The 17554-nt window shown below is 33.1% G+C and overlaps 1 protein-coding gene across 8 annotated transcripts in view; it reads right to left on the bottom strand.

Moving 5' to 3' along the window:
• Positions 1 to 17554, bottom strand: part of Trdn (triadin) — a 260113-nt gene that overhangs the window by 118184 nt on the left and 124375 nt on the right. For all 8 annotated transcript variants that reach the window (XM_058586269.1, XM_058586273.1, XM_058586270.1 and 5 more), the window contains 2 exons: positions 10583 to 10630; positions 1216 to 1263 (listed from right to left, as the gene is read on the bottom strand). In XM_058586269.1, coding sequence (XP_058442252.1) covers positions 1216 to 1263; positions 10583 to 10630 — 96 coding nt within the window. The remainder of the gene's footprint in view (positions 1 to 1215; positions 1264 to 10582; positions 10631 to 17554) is intronic.

The raw sequence follows: 17554 nt of genomic DNA on the forward strand, positions 1-17554 counted from the left end.
CACTGCCTTGTCAGATATGCAGGTCAGGTATAATTATCTTCAATTGTTAAAGAAGAAATTTAGGATCAGAAACTTGCACAAGTGAACAGGCTGAAATTGGGACTAGTGCTTCTACTTTACATTTTGGAGACTAAAGTATATATGTTGTTTTAAAAAGAAGTTTACAGAAATATGCCATGGAATTCTAATATGCCAGGAGGTACTCAGAAGCCCAAATAAATTGAAGAATTTCATCAATAAAATTTTAATGTTATTATATTTTGAAAAGCCCAAGGAAATAAATCCTTAACCAATCTTTTCACTTAACCAAATCCTTAATCTCAGTTCACTAATCTGAAATGTGAGGAATGAAATGATTTTTTTGATAAATATGAATCAAAAATTCTAAATTTCTGATATCAAGAGACTAGAAACTCAACTATGAAAGTAAGAATTATTTTGACTTTTGAAAAATTATTGTCAGCTCAAATTTTGTTTAATAAATAATAAATATAATAATATATGTAAAAAGTAGAAGGGGATAGCAATTAAAATTATTGGCACACTTTGAGCTTTAAGAGGAGGTGCAGAAAAAGTGTAAATGTCTCAAGTCTAGTGTACTATAGAGATTTTTTTTCCTGAACTATACATCTAGTTATAATACAACCACATTAAAATATGGAGAACTATTTAATGATGTTTTTGATTTGTAGCTGAAATTTCAGACCTGGGAAACACCAATTGCTGAAGTCATCATATATATTTAAATAGCTTTCATTTGCTGTTGTTTATCTCCTGTATTTTTAATTTTTACATATTATTTTCCAAGCAATGTAAAATCTTTTTCTTGTTGGTAAACAGGATGATGTCATCTTTATTCTTCAAACTATGATCAGCAATGTGGTATTACTGTAACCAAAAATCAAACAAGTACTTCTACCAATTGCTCCAGTTCATTTCCTTAACCTCAGCAATCTTGAGCATTTCTGCTGATGAAATTAAGCACTCTATGGCGTTTCCCTGTTCTGAATTTATATTCAAAGTTTTATTCACAAAAGAAAGACAAACCCAGCTTGCCACCTCACATTCTCCCTGGCACAGAAAAACATGCAAGGACAGTGACATGGAGCATAGATTTAAAGGTATTGTCTTCCGCCTGTCTGAATCCAGGGCTCTCCTTCACATGTTGTTGTCTTTCTAAAGAAGATAATGTCAACCTCCTTCATTTTTTTTTACCTTGCTCCACTGTCTTGGTTGTTTTTTCTTCTTTCTTTCCAGGTACAGCTGCAACATAAAGATAAGGTTTAAATAAGAGATCCAGTCAAAAATGCTGCTTCTGCTTAAAACAGCATTTCAGAACTCACTCAATACTGAATATTTATTCTACACAAGGTATTTTTTAGTTCTTTTTAAACATTTCTCATCTTTCCATAGTGCAATAGAAACCTATTATAAATCTAATCCTAAAGAATTACAGAAAAAGTAATAATCCTTTCCCATCTTCTGACTATTTTTTCACACTCTTTTCTACTTTTTTCTTTTATACTCTGCTTTGATAAGCAAGCTCTATAAAGAATTCCACTTGACAGGACTATGATTAATGGACTTACATTCCAGGTTATTGCTAGAGTCACTTAGTGTCTGGCAAATGTCAACTAGATGCTCCTTTAAATTTAAGCTTAATGTGGCTTAATCAACTGAAAGGAAAATGTAGTCATGCTTGAGATTCATCCAAATATTAAATGAACTCATCCCAAATCACTAGTAACCAAAAGAGAAAAAATGGCATCATTTAAGTGCTATATCCATAGAATTATGCTTTCTCTAGAATTTATTGCTCTTACTTGAGGATTCACTGTTTATCTCTTTAGACATCAAAACAGTAGAAATTACTTGCACAAAATCAGTGCAGATCCTTAAAATAATTGATTCAAGTACAAATATTCAGAGGATACCAGCAACCATTCAATCATTTCATGAAGGATTAAAGAGGAACTGAATATTGCCATCACATCCAAGCATCAACCCACAGAGAGTTACAAAAGGGGGAAATTCAATTTTAAAATAAATAAATGTGGCTATCACCAGCTTAACTCACTGATGATACTTAGAATAACTTATACATAGAGAGATTTCAGTGATCCTGTGCTTCTGGATGAGATGCCCTGCAGTGTACACAATAGCACCTCTGCAGTGTTCTTACCAAAACAACTAACTGGAATTCAGTTAGCTCAATCAATACAGATGTAGAGAACATTTCAAACAATATTCTGAATAAACAATCAACCAATCAAAAATGTCTACAAGATGACTGGCCCTGATCTTTTAGAGTCAATGTTGAGGGGAAAGAAAGAAAAAGAAGGGGGAAAGAGTGATAATAGGAAGGAAAGGAAAGAAAGAAGAAAAGAAGATCATTAGGAATAAGAAAGTGGTGGTCTATTTCACCTTAGAATATACTGACTTCAAAAAAAAAAAAGACAACAGATAAATTAATTATTTGATATGTGCTAATTAGAAATATTTCAATGAGAGAAACTCATTTTGTTTGTTATCCAGGACATGATCCACATGACATTGAAGTGAAGAAAGAGTTAAATTAAAAAGCAAATAAATATTTATGAGCCTCATGAACCCAACCTGCAAGGAAACCTTATCAAAAGGAAGTCATTACAAGGTAAATTCCAATGAGTGCCTAGATTTTGCTGTTTTTGTTAAATCAAGGTCAATGTTAGGCTAGGACAGTGGGAGGGAGACAGAAACTTGGCTTTGATCTTTATGATCCTAGGAGGAAGAATTCCAAGAAATGATTTAGAACCAGAAAAGAATTGTGTGATATAGACTTGAATTATCAAATTCCTTAAGAACAAACACAGTTATGGTTTCTCTAAGGGATTGTGTGTCCTAGAAGAAGGACCAAGGCTTGACATTGCAGTTTTGTCAGTGAATTGCTAAATAAATGAATGCACATTATTTAACCCTGAGCTTTAATCTTTAAGTGAAAAGTACATTTAATGCTCTTGGTGTTGTTTTGAAATATAGGTGGAAGAAGTTTTAAGAAATCAGCTGTGCAACCACCAATCAGTAACTAGAACATGCTATTCCATTTATCACTGCCTTAAACACAATCATCCCTCTTTTACAGGCAAACTCCTATTCATTCTCCCCAATCAAAATTTAGAGATGGGACACGTTTTTAAGCAAATTAAATTTGGAAAATAAGCAAAGAAAACTGTAGGAAAAAAATCAATTAAAACTGGAAAGGGATGAGTTAGACACACCTGAAGAGCACATAGGAAGCTAGTATTACCAGTAGGAAGAAATCCCAAGAGAGACAAAAATATGGGAAATACACAGGAAGTAACAAATAGAAACAGTAGAATTATTTTTAATGTAAAATTAATTGAATGTTTTAAAATAAAGAATGAACACAAGGAAGAAAAGCAATATTTGAAGAGGAAATGGTTAAACATCTCTAGAATTATAGATACTAAGTATAAGATTCTGGAAGCACAAGTAATCCTAAATATGGAAATAATGAAGTGTTTCATATCTCTCCCTCATACTGCAATCAAAAGATAAATAAAACAATTTTCTTTTAAAGGGCACAATTTCTAATATTGCTCCTTTGAAAAATTTTAGTCTTTCAAGTAACTATGAAGTAGTATCAAATTGTGGATTTAATTTGAACTTTCCTGCTATGTAATGATGCTGTGTGCTTTTCATATGCTTATGGTAGATCTATCAATTTTACATGTGCTTCTCATAAAGGATGAAATTTAGTTGTTTTTTTTTTTAATTTTGCTGTCTATCTTGCACTCTTTGATTTTCATTTTTTATTTGATTTTTTTTTTATTTTTTTATTGTTCAAGATAATACAATGATCTTGACATATCATACATTTGATTCAAATAGGGTATGAATTCTCATTTTTCCACATGTACAGATTTCAGGATCACATTGGTTATACATCCATGTGTATACATACAGCAATCCTAGTGTCAGTTGTATTCTGCTGTATTCTGATTTTTATTTTTTATATTTGATTTTTATTTCATTAGCTTCTGATAGTTTATTTTTGATTTCTCTGTCATCTATTTTTGGAGGGTTTACTTTTTATATTTAAGAAAAAAAATCCTGTCTTCTGAGATATTTGATTTCAGCAAGTTTTGTTTTGTTTTTGATTTTTGATCATTGTTGTTTTATTTTTGTGCTGAGGACTGAACTCATGGTCTCATGCATGTGAAGGAAGTATTCTACTATTGAGTTATACCTGCAGCCCTGCCTTTCTTCTTTTTTAATGAAAATTATAAAAGAGTATAAATTCCCTCTCCACAGTTTAGCTGTTTTAATGTTGTGTTTTCATTACATTATTAGTTTATCATGTTTCCAAAATATCAGTTTTTTTTTTCCCTTGGATCCATGGGATACTTAGAAATGTGCTGTTTGAATTTATTACAGCACCTAGCATTGCTCCTGACATAGGAAACACTCAATATGGATTTGTTTGATGACAAAGTATATTAGTTAAAAAAAAATGAGATGCCTTGGTATATATTCTGAGTGAAGAGAGAAGAGGGATAAGTTTTGTGTGAGTGGTTTTCTCTGAAGAGGAACAATTTTGAAGTTTCCAACTGATGTGAAGAAGCACACAGACCCAGGCAAGCCTAGATATTCCTTAAGAAAAGTGAACATGAGATGGAGATAGTTTAAAAATAGAGGCTGGGCCCTGCAGAAAGCCTGGACCAAAAAAAAACTATATTAGACTTTTTATGGATGCTGTAAGAGCAAGAAAGACATGTGGTATATTAGTGTCTTCTTTGAATGTTTCCCTTCAGATCAGTGCAGAAATAAAATGCTGACAATTCATAATCAATCATAACAGAGTTGCATGGGTACACATGGGTGTGCATTCTTATGCAAATTTACTTATTCAGAAGACCTATTATAAATGTGTAGAATAATACAAATACATGCATATATATTTAATTATTATTTTATTTTAATCATTTGAAGACTGGACTCTCAGAAAACAGTTGAAAGTTATTTAACCATAAAGACCAAATTCTTTTCAGTGATGGATTAATAATTCCTAGCATTCCTATTAAATAAAGACACTACTTTCCTAAAGCACTATTTTTGTTACTTAGAAAAGGTCACTGAAAATGCTGATTATCTGTACAGAAAACATGACATTTTGCATTAGATGTTGATTCTTCATTCATGGTTCTAATGTAAAATTCATGAAGCCTAATTCTATGGAGAATAAACTTTGGGAATAAACAGCTCATCTAAGTGAGTGAATTTTTTAATGGCCTGGAAACAAAAGAAGATCTTAATCAATTTCTCTTTCTATACTACATGATACCTGAAACCTCCTCCTTTGCTGTTGTGAGAAGAAATGTATATATTTTTTGGTCTTCATTTAAAGGGGTTTATTTTAGGTAGGAGAGAAAAGAAGGAAAGAAGAGAAGGAAGGAAGAGAAGAGAAAGAAAGATGGAGAGCGAGGTCAGTTTATATTGCACTACTTCAGAGAGACAACTAACTTAAAGGAAAAAAGGTACCACAACTTCCATCCACAGACTGTGATAATTGGATTAGGGTTAGGCCTGACCTAACAGGGTGATGGAAAAGTTGGTTTTCTGGAGTTCCAGGCATTTTTTTCTTTATTTCTCTCCAGAATTTTCCTTAGAAATGCAAATATCTCATAGCATTTGCATCTCTCCTTTCTTGCCCTGCCTCACCCATGAGGACTGTCATATGCTCATTAGCTGAAATGCCCTCATGTGACACTTATATATTACTTCCTGGAGGTAGGCCTATAGCTTTAGATGAAGGAGCCACTATTTCTAAGGATATAAGAAAGAATATTATTTATCAAAGTTTTATTCAGATTTTAAATGTGATATTTAGAAATGTCGATGATGGAAACAATGGAATGAATCAATAATTATAAAAGAAAGGTATTGCATCAATCCTTTTTCTGGAAGGGAGGTTCTTTTCATCAATTCTCAGATTATGAGAACTATACAATGTGTTTGTGAGGCCATCTTTCCTATTACTTCCTAAATCTTACATCTTTTATATTTGGAAATATGAGCAAATATGAGTATTATTGTAACATACAAAACAGGGCATGTCTGAAAGATAAATTTGGAAAAGGATATAGAAATCAGATATTGGGAGATTCTATTTGCATTTTAATAAATTGAACTTATGGGAAACTGGAGAGAGGAAATTATTAAATAAAGAGTGGTTTATTCAGTATTATGGCTTGGATAATTTACTATGGCTTTGGGGGTACTTCTGGCATAATTATTAAGATGTGGGGGCAGTAGTGAGGTCATTATAATGATTTAGGTGCAAGATAATCAATGTTGGACTTGTGATGTAGTAAGGATTATAAGTATGAGAAAATACATTCAAGAACTCTTTAGGAAATAAACTCAGCAGAACTTTGAGATTCTTTGAATAAACAGGTGGTGCGAAGATAGAGGAAAGATCATACCTAGATTTCTAGTGAGGAGAAGGATAGAAAACAGAAAGCAACTCAGGAAAAAGGATTGAGGAGTTTACGTTAAGACAGGTTGAATTTGAAGGTGTTTATTGGGAAGTTGAACATGTAAGCCTGTAATTCACCATGAAGTTCTGAAGTGGTCACAGGATTGGGATCTTCAAGATAAAGGACAGAATCTTAATCTTGACAGCATATCATATATATGTATATATTTATCACAAGAAGAGGGTAAAGAATAAGCTCAGAGTTGTTATGGAATCTGAGGTACACCAAAAAAATGGGAATCAAAGTAAATAAATACAAAGAAGTTACAAAAACCTCATCATTATACAAAATACATGTATGAAGATGTGAATTTGGTGTCAACATATCTTATATACAAACAGAGATATGATAAATTGTGGTATAAAGGTGTATTAATAATTGTAATGCAAAAAAATAATAAGAGAGCTCATGTATAATGGCATAATTTGGTGTGAATATACTTTATATACAGAGTTACAAAAATGTGTTGTGAATGGATAATTATGATTGTAATATACTCCACTATTGTCATGTATGTAAGAAATAAATTTTAAAAAGAAGAAAACATGGGGAGAACTAGAACATCGTGTTGTAATACAAAACCAACATCAGAAAGAAAAGTTGGTAGAAGCCACGGAGAAATCTAGCTTTGTAAGGACTGAAATAGTCCAATGTTCATCAAGGAAAATGCCATCAGCATTAGCCAGAGCATCAGTGGCATGGAAGGGTCAGTAGCCTCATCTTAAGACTTGAGACTTCCTTATACACATCCTGCAAATTCTTACCACCTAGCATTTCTCTGTTACCAAAGTCCAAGACATCTTTACAACCCCTTGTCACACTATCATTTTGTAAGATTTACCTATATGCCACTTTGTCACTTTTAATATTCCCCAGGTCAGACTAATTTTTAAACTTCTATGTCACATTTTTAAAATTTATCTTGCTATCCCAACCTTTAATCCTTGAGCAACAGTTATATAGAAAACTTCCAATTGATAGTAAAAATTGGAGCCAACTTAATGACTTAATATTTTTCTTTTCTCAGTATGTTCAATTACTCAAGAAAAATATTATTTAATTTATATTTTCTTGATTTTCCACATAGTATATAATCATAAATATATGTTAAATGAAAGTGAAAATAATAGAAAATTGCAAAGTGAAGAACAATATGATACAATAGTATTATATTGATAATTAGGTCCTATGTATCTCCAAATAAATAGTCTATACTTTTTAAAAATAGGTTTAGGATGAAACAATTTATATAATTGTTTAAAATTTTTAAACAACTGCAAAATCAGTAATTCCACTTATTGCTGCACACAGTTCTTAGTTCAAGCTGTAACTTGGTAGAATAATTTTCCAATTTTCTTAGTAACAAAAATAATTCTGAAATTACTTTCATATTCTGATTACTTGTAAAAGACTAGAAAATGGATATTCAGTAAGGCACATTAAGTGTTGTTGAGTTGGGAGCTGGATACTAAATTCATGATGAAAGCAATACATATTTTCATGTGTAGCTCACAGTGCAGGTACAGGGAATGTACATACTAGCTCACCAAGGAGGACAGTTTCCTTTAGCTCTTGCTTGTAATTTGTCAAAATGACAAAGCTCTATCTGAGTTTCAAAACATTTATGATAATAAATGTTTGTTTCTGTTCATGTTATACTTAGGCAAACTATGAACAACCATATTTAAATTCAGAATTAAGGCATGATATTTAAGCTTAACTACAGGAAATAAAATTAGTTCCAATGATTTGTGTTTATAAACAAATTATTTTTCCCCCTAAATCTAGCAAGCAGTTCTTCTTAACCTCAACCAAAATATTTGGCCACACTTCAAACTCAGGAACTATTCTCCTCAAAGACCCTTGTGATTTCAGTAGTTGATTGTTCAATTTCATTTCTGTCTCTCAATTCACTGCAATTTGACATGATTGAACGTCAAAAAATGTGTGCTTGTATTTATACCTAAACACTCAGACTGAAAGTTATTCACACTGTACTGAAGCAGCTACTTTGAAGCAGTTCAATCTTTGTTTTTTAACTCTATCTCTTGATCATCTTCCACAATCAGGGATTTCCTAAGTCTCAGTATCTGAAATCCAATTCCCAAAGAAAACCACCTACTGTTGTTTGAACCTCCATTAGGTCTTACCCTTGACCATAAATTTTGAACATAATTTGGCTCTATTTTTGTTCTAACTCTCAACATATATATCAATGCCAAGGCCTTATATCCACTTAATAGGGCCTTGTGCCCTTCTATCCTGCCTAGATTAATGACTTTTTCTGACTCCATATTATGACCGTTTGCCTTTCCATAATACCATGGCATTTCCCATTCTAAAGTAACCAGCTTTTACTCACATTCTACTTAATTGAGCAAGGTTAATTTCAGAATATAACACCACAAAAGAAAATATATTAATATGGATTTCTAATAAATGCATGACTCTACACTTAGAGTAAAATGATATCAATGAATCATGTGCTGTGATCACTGACATCACACATATTAGGTTATTAGGAAATTAAATGATTATAAAACAGGCCTTATTCCTGCCTACTGTATAGTCAGAATAATAGAGCTGTATGGGAAAAAAGAACACCCATTGATTTTAATAGTTCAATTGCTTATAATTATCACCTAACAATATAGTTTATATTTACCTTCAGAATGCTTTATTTAATTTTTGTTGCCTTCTCTTAGACAAATATGTATGAATTTATATATCCATTGATTTTTAAATAAATTGATATTCATAATACATGAATATTTAAATACATAATATATTTAAACATTAAAGTATATATAAATTTAAGTAAATGCTTACATTCATGTAATGCTTTACATTTAGATATATAATCTGTGTTTGAACATACAGATAAATGTCATATATATTTTATAGATTTCTACATTTCTGATACATGGTCTCTATTTTATTCTTTTTCCTGTACTAGAGATTGAACCCAGGTATACATTCCCAACCATTTTTTTTTTTTTTTTTTTTTTTGGTACTGGGTATTGAACCCATTGGTGCTTAGCCACTGAGCAATATCCCCAGCCCTTTTTTATTTATTTATTTATTTTAATTTTGAAACAGGGTCTCATTAAGCTGCTTAGGACCTTACTAAATTGTTGAGACTGGCTTTGAACTTGGGATCCTTATGCCTCAGCTTCCCAAGTCACTGGGATTATAGGCATGTGCTATCATGCCTAGCCATCCCCAACACTTTTTAGAATTTTATTTTGAAGTATGGCTTTTCTAGTTTGCTGAAACTGGCTTTGACTTTGCAATACTTCTCCTTCAGCTTCCCAATTTGCTGGAATTGCAAGAGTGCACCATCCTAACTGGCTTGTACTCTTTATATAGTATATGCAATAAAATAGATTTTTAGAAATATTATGTCATTTTGGTGAAATATGTGTGTAAGTTTGTATGGGTTGGGGAGACAAAGAGAGAGAGAGAGAGACAATATATATTAAGGATAGTCTATTAAATTTTCTCTTGAGATAATTTTAAAGGCATTGTATACATTATTGATTTCACTCCAAATGTCCCAATGTATTTCTTAAAGCAAAATAGCTCCAAGTCAGCATCTCATGGACTACATTTCCTAATGTCATATTATTCTTGTACAAAGTGAATATTTTTCATGTGAGTTTGTCAGCCAAAATTTCATTTGTTCAGGCCCTAACCTCCTAAGGCAGTATATTGAATTTGAATGATCCATGGAGATGACTGGAATCCTACTGATTTTATGTAGTTTCATTTCCACAAGTTTCCAAAAGGTAACTTGCAATTTGACTATAATTAGGGTAGCATTAATTTATTACTTTAAGGGGAAAAAAAAGAGGACTAGCATTAGAACAACTAAAAACAAAGCCTTGATAACATAGATGCAACAAATCTTGTGTAAAACGAGTTTCTGTATCAATAAAATGGTAAAATCAATAAAATTCTTCATTAAGCACTATGCCATACACTTAGAAAATGTAGCATAAAAAAGTTACAGTCATGACATCTGTTTGTTTAGCTGTATTTACCTTTCTTAGTTGAAGCAGCACCAACCTCTTCTTTGCCTCGTTCAATTTCTGCAAATTCAGATATTAAAGGAGTGAGAGAAATGGATATTGGAGATACCAGATCAATATGACATAGTATTGTAAGTCAGACAAGAACACAACAATCCAAATATATGGCACCCGAGAGCAAAGCAAGCTGCAAAGAAAGGCAAACTCCCAAGAGCTTGTACACTTTGGTTTTTAACATATTGACATTCTTGAAGATTACTACAGAAATTTCCTTTCAAGGTACAGCTCTGTGATATTAAGTAATTTTCTTATATAATAAGTAGTGATCATTAAAAACAAGGTGGCTTGTTACCCAAAATACAATGGAATACTAAAGGATTAGTTTACAGCTAAATGTATGTGGTATATGGATTTTTAGGGATGAGCACTTGGAAAGTCTTCCTTGCTTGTTTAATTATGGAAATAGTCAACATGATATGACCTCTATCGGTTAACTTTGCATTCTAAATGATGAGCCATAATATTACAGAAAATTTCATTTGAATGTTGCTTTCAAAAACAAAGAGAAAGATAATTTTAAAGGCCAGAATATCTTGCATGGAAGAGCTGCCCTGAAGATATAATCTGAAATGTTGATTATACTACAAAATATTGGAATTAATATCAAAGTTAATTAAAGGAGGCATTTCTTTTCTTTTTTTTCTTTTTTTTATTTTGAAAGTACTTAAGTATAATTTTATTCTACTATGCATCAATGCCATATACAAACACAACATTGTTTGGATCACTTAATTGTTACAGCATTCCATGTTTTAATATTACTAAGAAGGACATAAATGATCATTTCCTCACTAAATAGTGCAATGTAAAATTTAATCTTTATTGCTAATAAGACATTTTATAGCATAGAAATGTGATCAAAGTGATCATTTACTTTATCATATCACAAAACACAAGTGCTTACTGTAGAACAGTGATATAGTTTCAATGGTAAGGAAATTTGCGATTCCTAAGGAATCCTGTTGTTGCCATGATTGATTATTCAGGTCAACTATCAATAGTAAAATGAGTTGTGATATAAAATAAAAACAGGAAGTTGCCTATACTAAAGGAACAGTTGATTTCATTTAAGAAACTGAAGCCTGGATTCTAGTTAATCTTTGAATACATACAAAAGAATGTTCTCTTAAAAAATTTTATGTAATCACAAATTTAGGTAAACTAATTGAAAAGGTGGCATTTTCTATAGTTCACGTGAAAAACAGAAAAATAATGATGAGGTAGTGAATTTTTACAAAGCTTTATTTACTCATTTTTTTATTGGTTGTTCAAAACATTACAAAGCTCATGACGTATCATCTTTCATACGTTTGATTCGGTCACTAATATGGCATTATGTAAAAATGTGGATGCATAACCGATATGATTCTGCAATTTGTATTTGGGGTAAAAATGGGAGTTCATAACCCACTTTATTTACTCATTTTACAAACATTTTATTATGTGAAGTTGTTCCCTTGATGATATGTTTTATTTTTATTTTTGTTGGCATTTGTATTTGTCCCCTACCACCCATATCACCATAGCTGAGGCTATGGAAAAAATAACCAGTGGACACCTTCAAACCCTTTTCTTTGCTATACCACAATGCCTTGGGCTATGAGAGAGATCAGAGATTGAAAAGAGGCATTCAATAACTTCAGGTTTTAATACCATAGTATTAGATACCACAAGAGAATAAATTAAGCCTACAAAAGAAGTCACATAAATACCCTCTTCTTCATGCTGCCTCAAGACTGTGAGCTCCAGGACCCAGCAGACCTCTTAGTATTTTATACCTTCCAGGTGACTTTGACAGTCATTCTTTGCTTCAGCATGCATCAGAATCATCATGGAGGGCTTTTAATATACAGAGTCAGGTCCAGGAAATTGAGATGGTAACTCAGGGCATGTTCTAAGAATTTGCCTTTCTAACTAGTTCCCAGGTGATAGTTTTGCTGTTGAACTGGACCATATTTTGGAAACTGATTACCAAACTTCCTCTAAGAATCTTCTCAGGTCAATCCTACAGTGATCTTTACTCCCGTTTGCCTCAGGTCTACCATGAGCTCTCCAGCAGAAAAGAGAATTTATGGCTCTGTATTTCTTTCCAAAACTTTACCTCTTTCCAAAGCCCTTCCACTATCCCCTTTGTCCATTAGCAGTACTTGTCCCTGTATTTTCAGCTTCTTAATATGTTCCCTATATTCTATCCATAAACCAAGCCCTATCTCTCCAAAGTTGTTATGTCCCTAGAGTTTTTTAAAATAAAGAACATTTATTTTTCCATGCTCCACATATTAAGGCATCTGGAAGGGGTATACACTTAACACTCTTGGCTTCTCAGTTCTTTCCATAGATTGTCATCTCCTTGTTTCCTCCAGATCCCAGTTCTTCTAAAGTACACACTGTCAAATCGTAGCAGGCTCTAACCCTCTTTATTGTTGTTGTCAACCAACCTAGCAGCATATCCTTTCATTCATTGAATAATTTTGCACATCACTACCCTTCTCTACACTACTGCTATTGTGGGATTTAATTAAGAATCACTCTCAAAGCTAAATGTATATTAGAATGTGCTGGAGAATTTTGATAAATCTATTCTATTCAGATGTCTGAGGTGAGATGCAGAGCCTGAATTAATGAGCCCGGGGTGAGTCCTGGGTATTGGTATACTTATATGATTTTCAAACACTTCTAATATTTAACAGAATTAGACCCTAACTGCATTGCCAACCTTAATTCAAATGTCAAAACTCTTATACATGATGCATGCAACCACATGAGCTCTCACTTCCTTGAGCTCCTCACTTGAGAAAACCAGGAACCCCACTTCTCTGATGACTACCACAAATATACACTTGGGCTTTTCCATTATGGTCAAAACTTGATTTCAAAAATCCTGTTCCCTGGTACTGTTGCTTGTCTTCACATTTCACCTACTCAAGAACTCCCTCTAAATAGTATCTGATCCCATCAATACAGTGATTCCTTCAATCTTACCACTTTCCTACCACTCAAGATCTTCCTCATGTCCTGTCTTCACCTCTAACCAAGCTTGATTAAATGACCTGTGGTTAGATCATTCACTTCTGTTTAGTATTCATAGTCATCTTCTGCATTCATTTCTAGGGCTGCCTTTAAGATGCTGGGTGGATAAAAATAACAGATTTTTTTTTTTGAGGCTCTGCAGGGTAGAAGTACAAAATCAAGGCCTTGACATGGCCCTCTGAAGCTCCCTCTGAAGGCAGTAGGGTGGATTCTCTTTGTGTCTCCAAAGCTTCTGGTGATTGCCAGCAATCCTTGGCATTTCTCTGTCTGCTGTGGCTCTAATTTCTTTCTTTTGTTGACACAGCTGTTCTCTCTCTACATATGTATATGTTTCAAAATTTTCCTCTTCTTATAAAGACACAAGTCATCAGATTTAAGGCCCATTCCAATTTAATATGACCACAGCTTAACTTTGTAAAGACCCTATTTTAAAATAAAATTATGACCGCAGGTACAGAGTTAGAACTTCAATATAACTTTGTGGGGGCTGCAGTTCAATCTATTATATCTGGCAAAATACCCAATGTATTTTTTGCCAGTCGCCTAAGCAGCCATCTGACCTGGAGAAAGACCCTAACTGCATTGCCAACCTTAATTCAAATGTCAATCACAAGACTCATGGGAATGTTCAGCACTGGCCAGCAATATTCTCCCAGACCTAGTGAAGTTGTTTTCCCCTCCCCCTTGACAAAATGCTCACAAATTCTACTCTTTCCTCAAACTGTCCAAATCCAGCAACATAAAGAGAAGCTGCCTTTGAGAAATTCATAGAAAAAATAAGTAAGGCTACCTCAGTTTTGTACCACCTCACTAGCATATACCCATCCTTTTTCAAGTTTTAAAGGATAATCAGTCTCTGCAGCTATTTAGTATGTATCCTTCCATCTGGGTCCCACCTCCTTGTAACTACTCAAGGTCATTGTTCTTGCAAGGTTGCTCCTATCTGCTACCTCATAAGTTCTCACCTATGGACAAACCACCACATCCTTCAACTCCCTGCTCCCTCCTTGTTCCATGCAGCCTCTAGAGAGCTTCTATACTCCACCCCAGCACTTTTGTTTTCTCACTCTCTATTTTTAAACTTGTTTTATAGTGAAAAATATGATATAGTTAAAGGCACCTGACATTTGTGCATATCTTAGTGAATGGTGATAATGAATGCAAACATTTGTATATCCCCTACAGGCTTAAGAAATAGAATGCTATCAAGACCTTTGGAAACTTCTGACTTACCCCAGCATTGTTGTGCATAATAACTCTTTTCATCCTGGAGTCACTCTTGACATTAATTTCACAAAAATATTTCTTTATACAATTTTGTATTACATATATTTGTCTCTAAATAGAGGTAAGATAATTTTATATGAATTAAATTATATTGATTAGTGAATAAATTTGTATAAATTGGATTATATGGCTTAATTTTTCTCATTTGCTTTTTTCAAAACATTGAAATGGCCAGGAATGGTAGTGTACAAATATAATTCCAATACACAGGAGGCTGAGAGAGAGAGAGAGAGAGAGAGAGAGAGAGAGAGCCTTGTTGATATGAGTAGCTGTCATTGATCACTTTGAACTGCTATATAACATCCCATTGTGTAAAAATTCTATACATTATCTATTCTACTGTCGATGGACTCTAGGTCATGTCTAATTATGTGCTAATATAAATAATGACTATAAACATGTGCAAAAGTGTTCTTAGAAGGTGAACTCGCTGGGCCATGGCATGTGTCCATGTTTGAGTTCAGTATATAAATGCTATATTTTTCTCCAAAATTTTACATTCACATCACTAGTGTATGCAAGTTTTTATTGCTCCATTCATCGTCATCATATGATCATATCTCCCACTTTATACTAATCTGATATGAATATATAGTATCCTTTTCCGAGTTTATGTAAAATTCCAATATTGCTTAGAAGTTCAACATTTGGAAATGTTTGCAGGTCATTTGCACTTTTCTATTTTTAAGCTTGCTTCTAGCTTCTGTTTTTCGGCCCATTCTTCTGCCTAATGGTCAAATGCTTCCTCTTGTTTTTCCGTTTTTTTGGGTTTTTTTTGCAACTAGTCTCTTGTTACTTATCTGTGTTACAAACAGCATTTACAAGTTTGTGGCTTCTTTTTTATATCTCTTTAGGAGGCCTAATAATACTTCAGTCAATGCAATAAATCAACTTTTAAATTCATGGTTTAAATTTTTCATATCTAGTTTTACCAATTTTCTCATATTTCAAAAAATTATAAATATGTTTTTCTAGGCTTTTTTAAAAAATAACACAATGTTTTGCCTTTACTATTTTAGTCCCTGAACCATCTGGGATTGATATTTTAGAATTGTATGAAGTAAGGATAAATTACATTTTTTTGTAATGAATTCTAACTACATCAGCAACATTTTAAAATAATCTAGCCATTCTCTATCTGAAATGGCTGTTCTTTCTTATGTCAGATTTTTGCTCACACGGGATTTAATTTAGGTCTTGTTTTTTTTTCTCTGTCTTGTTAGAGAATTTGTCTGCATCTTCACCAATACCATGCTACTCTTTGAAATAATAATATCAGGAGATGTATTTGAACAACAATATCAGAAAATCTGTGTATTTACACAGTTAAGACTCAAACCCAACAGTGGTCTCTCAGTTGTTATCATTTATACTGCTGTTTTTCTGTGGACATCATTTTATTTTCTGGTACTGAAATTTATTCCTAGTTTCTTACTTAAAATCCTCACCGCCTCCTCCCCTACTTCCTTGTGTCTAAATCAGCCTTAGATACTGCTTCTGCTAGTAATTTTTTTTCTCTCTCTCTGTCTTTTCTTTGCCAATCTTGGTGGACATTCTTGGATTCTGTACCATGAAATTTTCCAAATTAAAGCTATCACTCAGTACACCAATCTTAGCTTTACACATAATCTTAATAACAAGCATGTATTGCCCTACTTCCTCAGTCAATCCCTCACAACCTAGTTTTCCTGGTACATTACTCCAGTGCTACATCAATACTGTGTTGAGTGTATTTGGACAACAGCGACTGAGATGTGAGGAGCCATCCTGTAAATTATTATACAGACTAAGCAAGTGAGAAGATGGTCTAGTAATAATTATCCTGGGATAGTATAGTCAAACATGACTGTTGCTGACATTCATGATCATGTTTGGTATACACACATTCTATTTGATATCAGATGTGCTGGTTCAGGTCCATATTCCTTTTCCTCAAGAATTCCTATGCCAGAAAATGTACTACTGAGTCCAAAAATGTATCGTTTTGCTAATACAAATTGTCTCCAAGTATTACTTTAATGTTAAAAAGCTAATTAAATTCAAAAGGACTTAACTGTTCAATTCTGCATACTGGCTTCTCCTGAATGATCCTGACATGCATTGGAAGAACAGGTCACAGAAGTCTGACCTACACATTTAGACACTGATGTGTGGTTAGAGTGATGAACATAGGCTTGGTGGCTGAGCATTCTCAAAAATCTGCGGAATACTTAAAATCAGAGGACGAAAAATGTCGGTTTGTTGCTATTTTTGTAAAAATTTAGATCCACAGTTTAAAAATGACTAGACTTTGGTCCTGACCTGGTATTTGATGAAAATTTTTTCTTAAATTCAAATTGACCACAGGCTGGTTGAACACACATATGGGGTATGTGATATAAACCTCAAAGTCTTCAACATGGAGGAAGTGAACTATTACAGTGCCTCCCAAGGACTAGAAAACACTGATCCTTGACCCAAATAAATAAAGTTGGGGGGATGTGGTCAACCTATTGAATACACAACAACTGCTATAGACTTTATTGAAGATTCACCATGATTAGTATTCAACATCTGAACTATTCTACTCCAATGGCCTCCTTGTTTGATCCTAATTGAATTGCCAAA

Source organism: Marmota monax, unplaced genomic scaffold (genome assembly GCF_021218885.2).
Source record: "Marmota monax isolate L192 unplaced genomic scaffold, Marmota_monax_Labrador192_F-V1.1 WCK01_AAM20220418_F8-fsc00140, whole genome shotgun sequence".
NCBI classification, from domain to species: Eukaryota; Metazoa; Chordata; class Mammalia; order Rodentia; family Sciuridae; genus Marmota; species Marmota monax.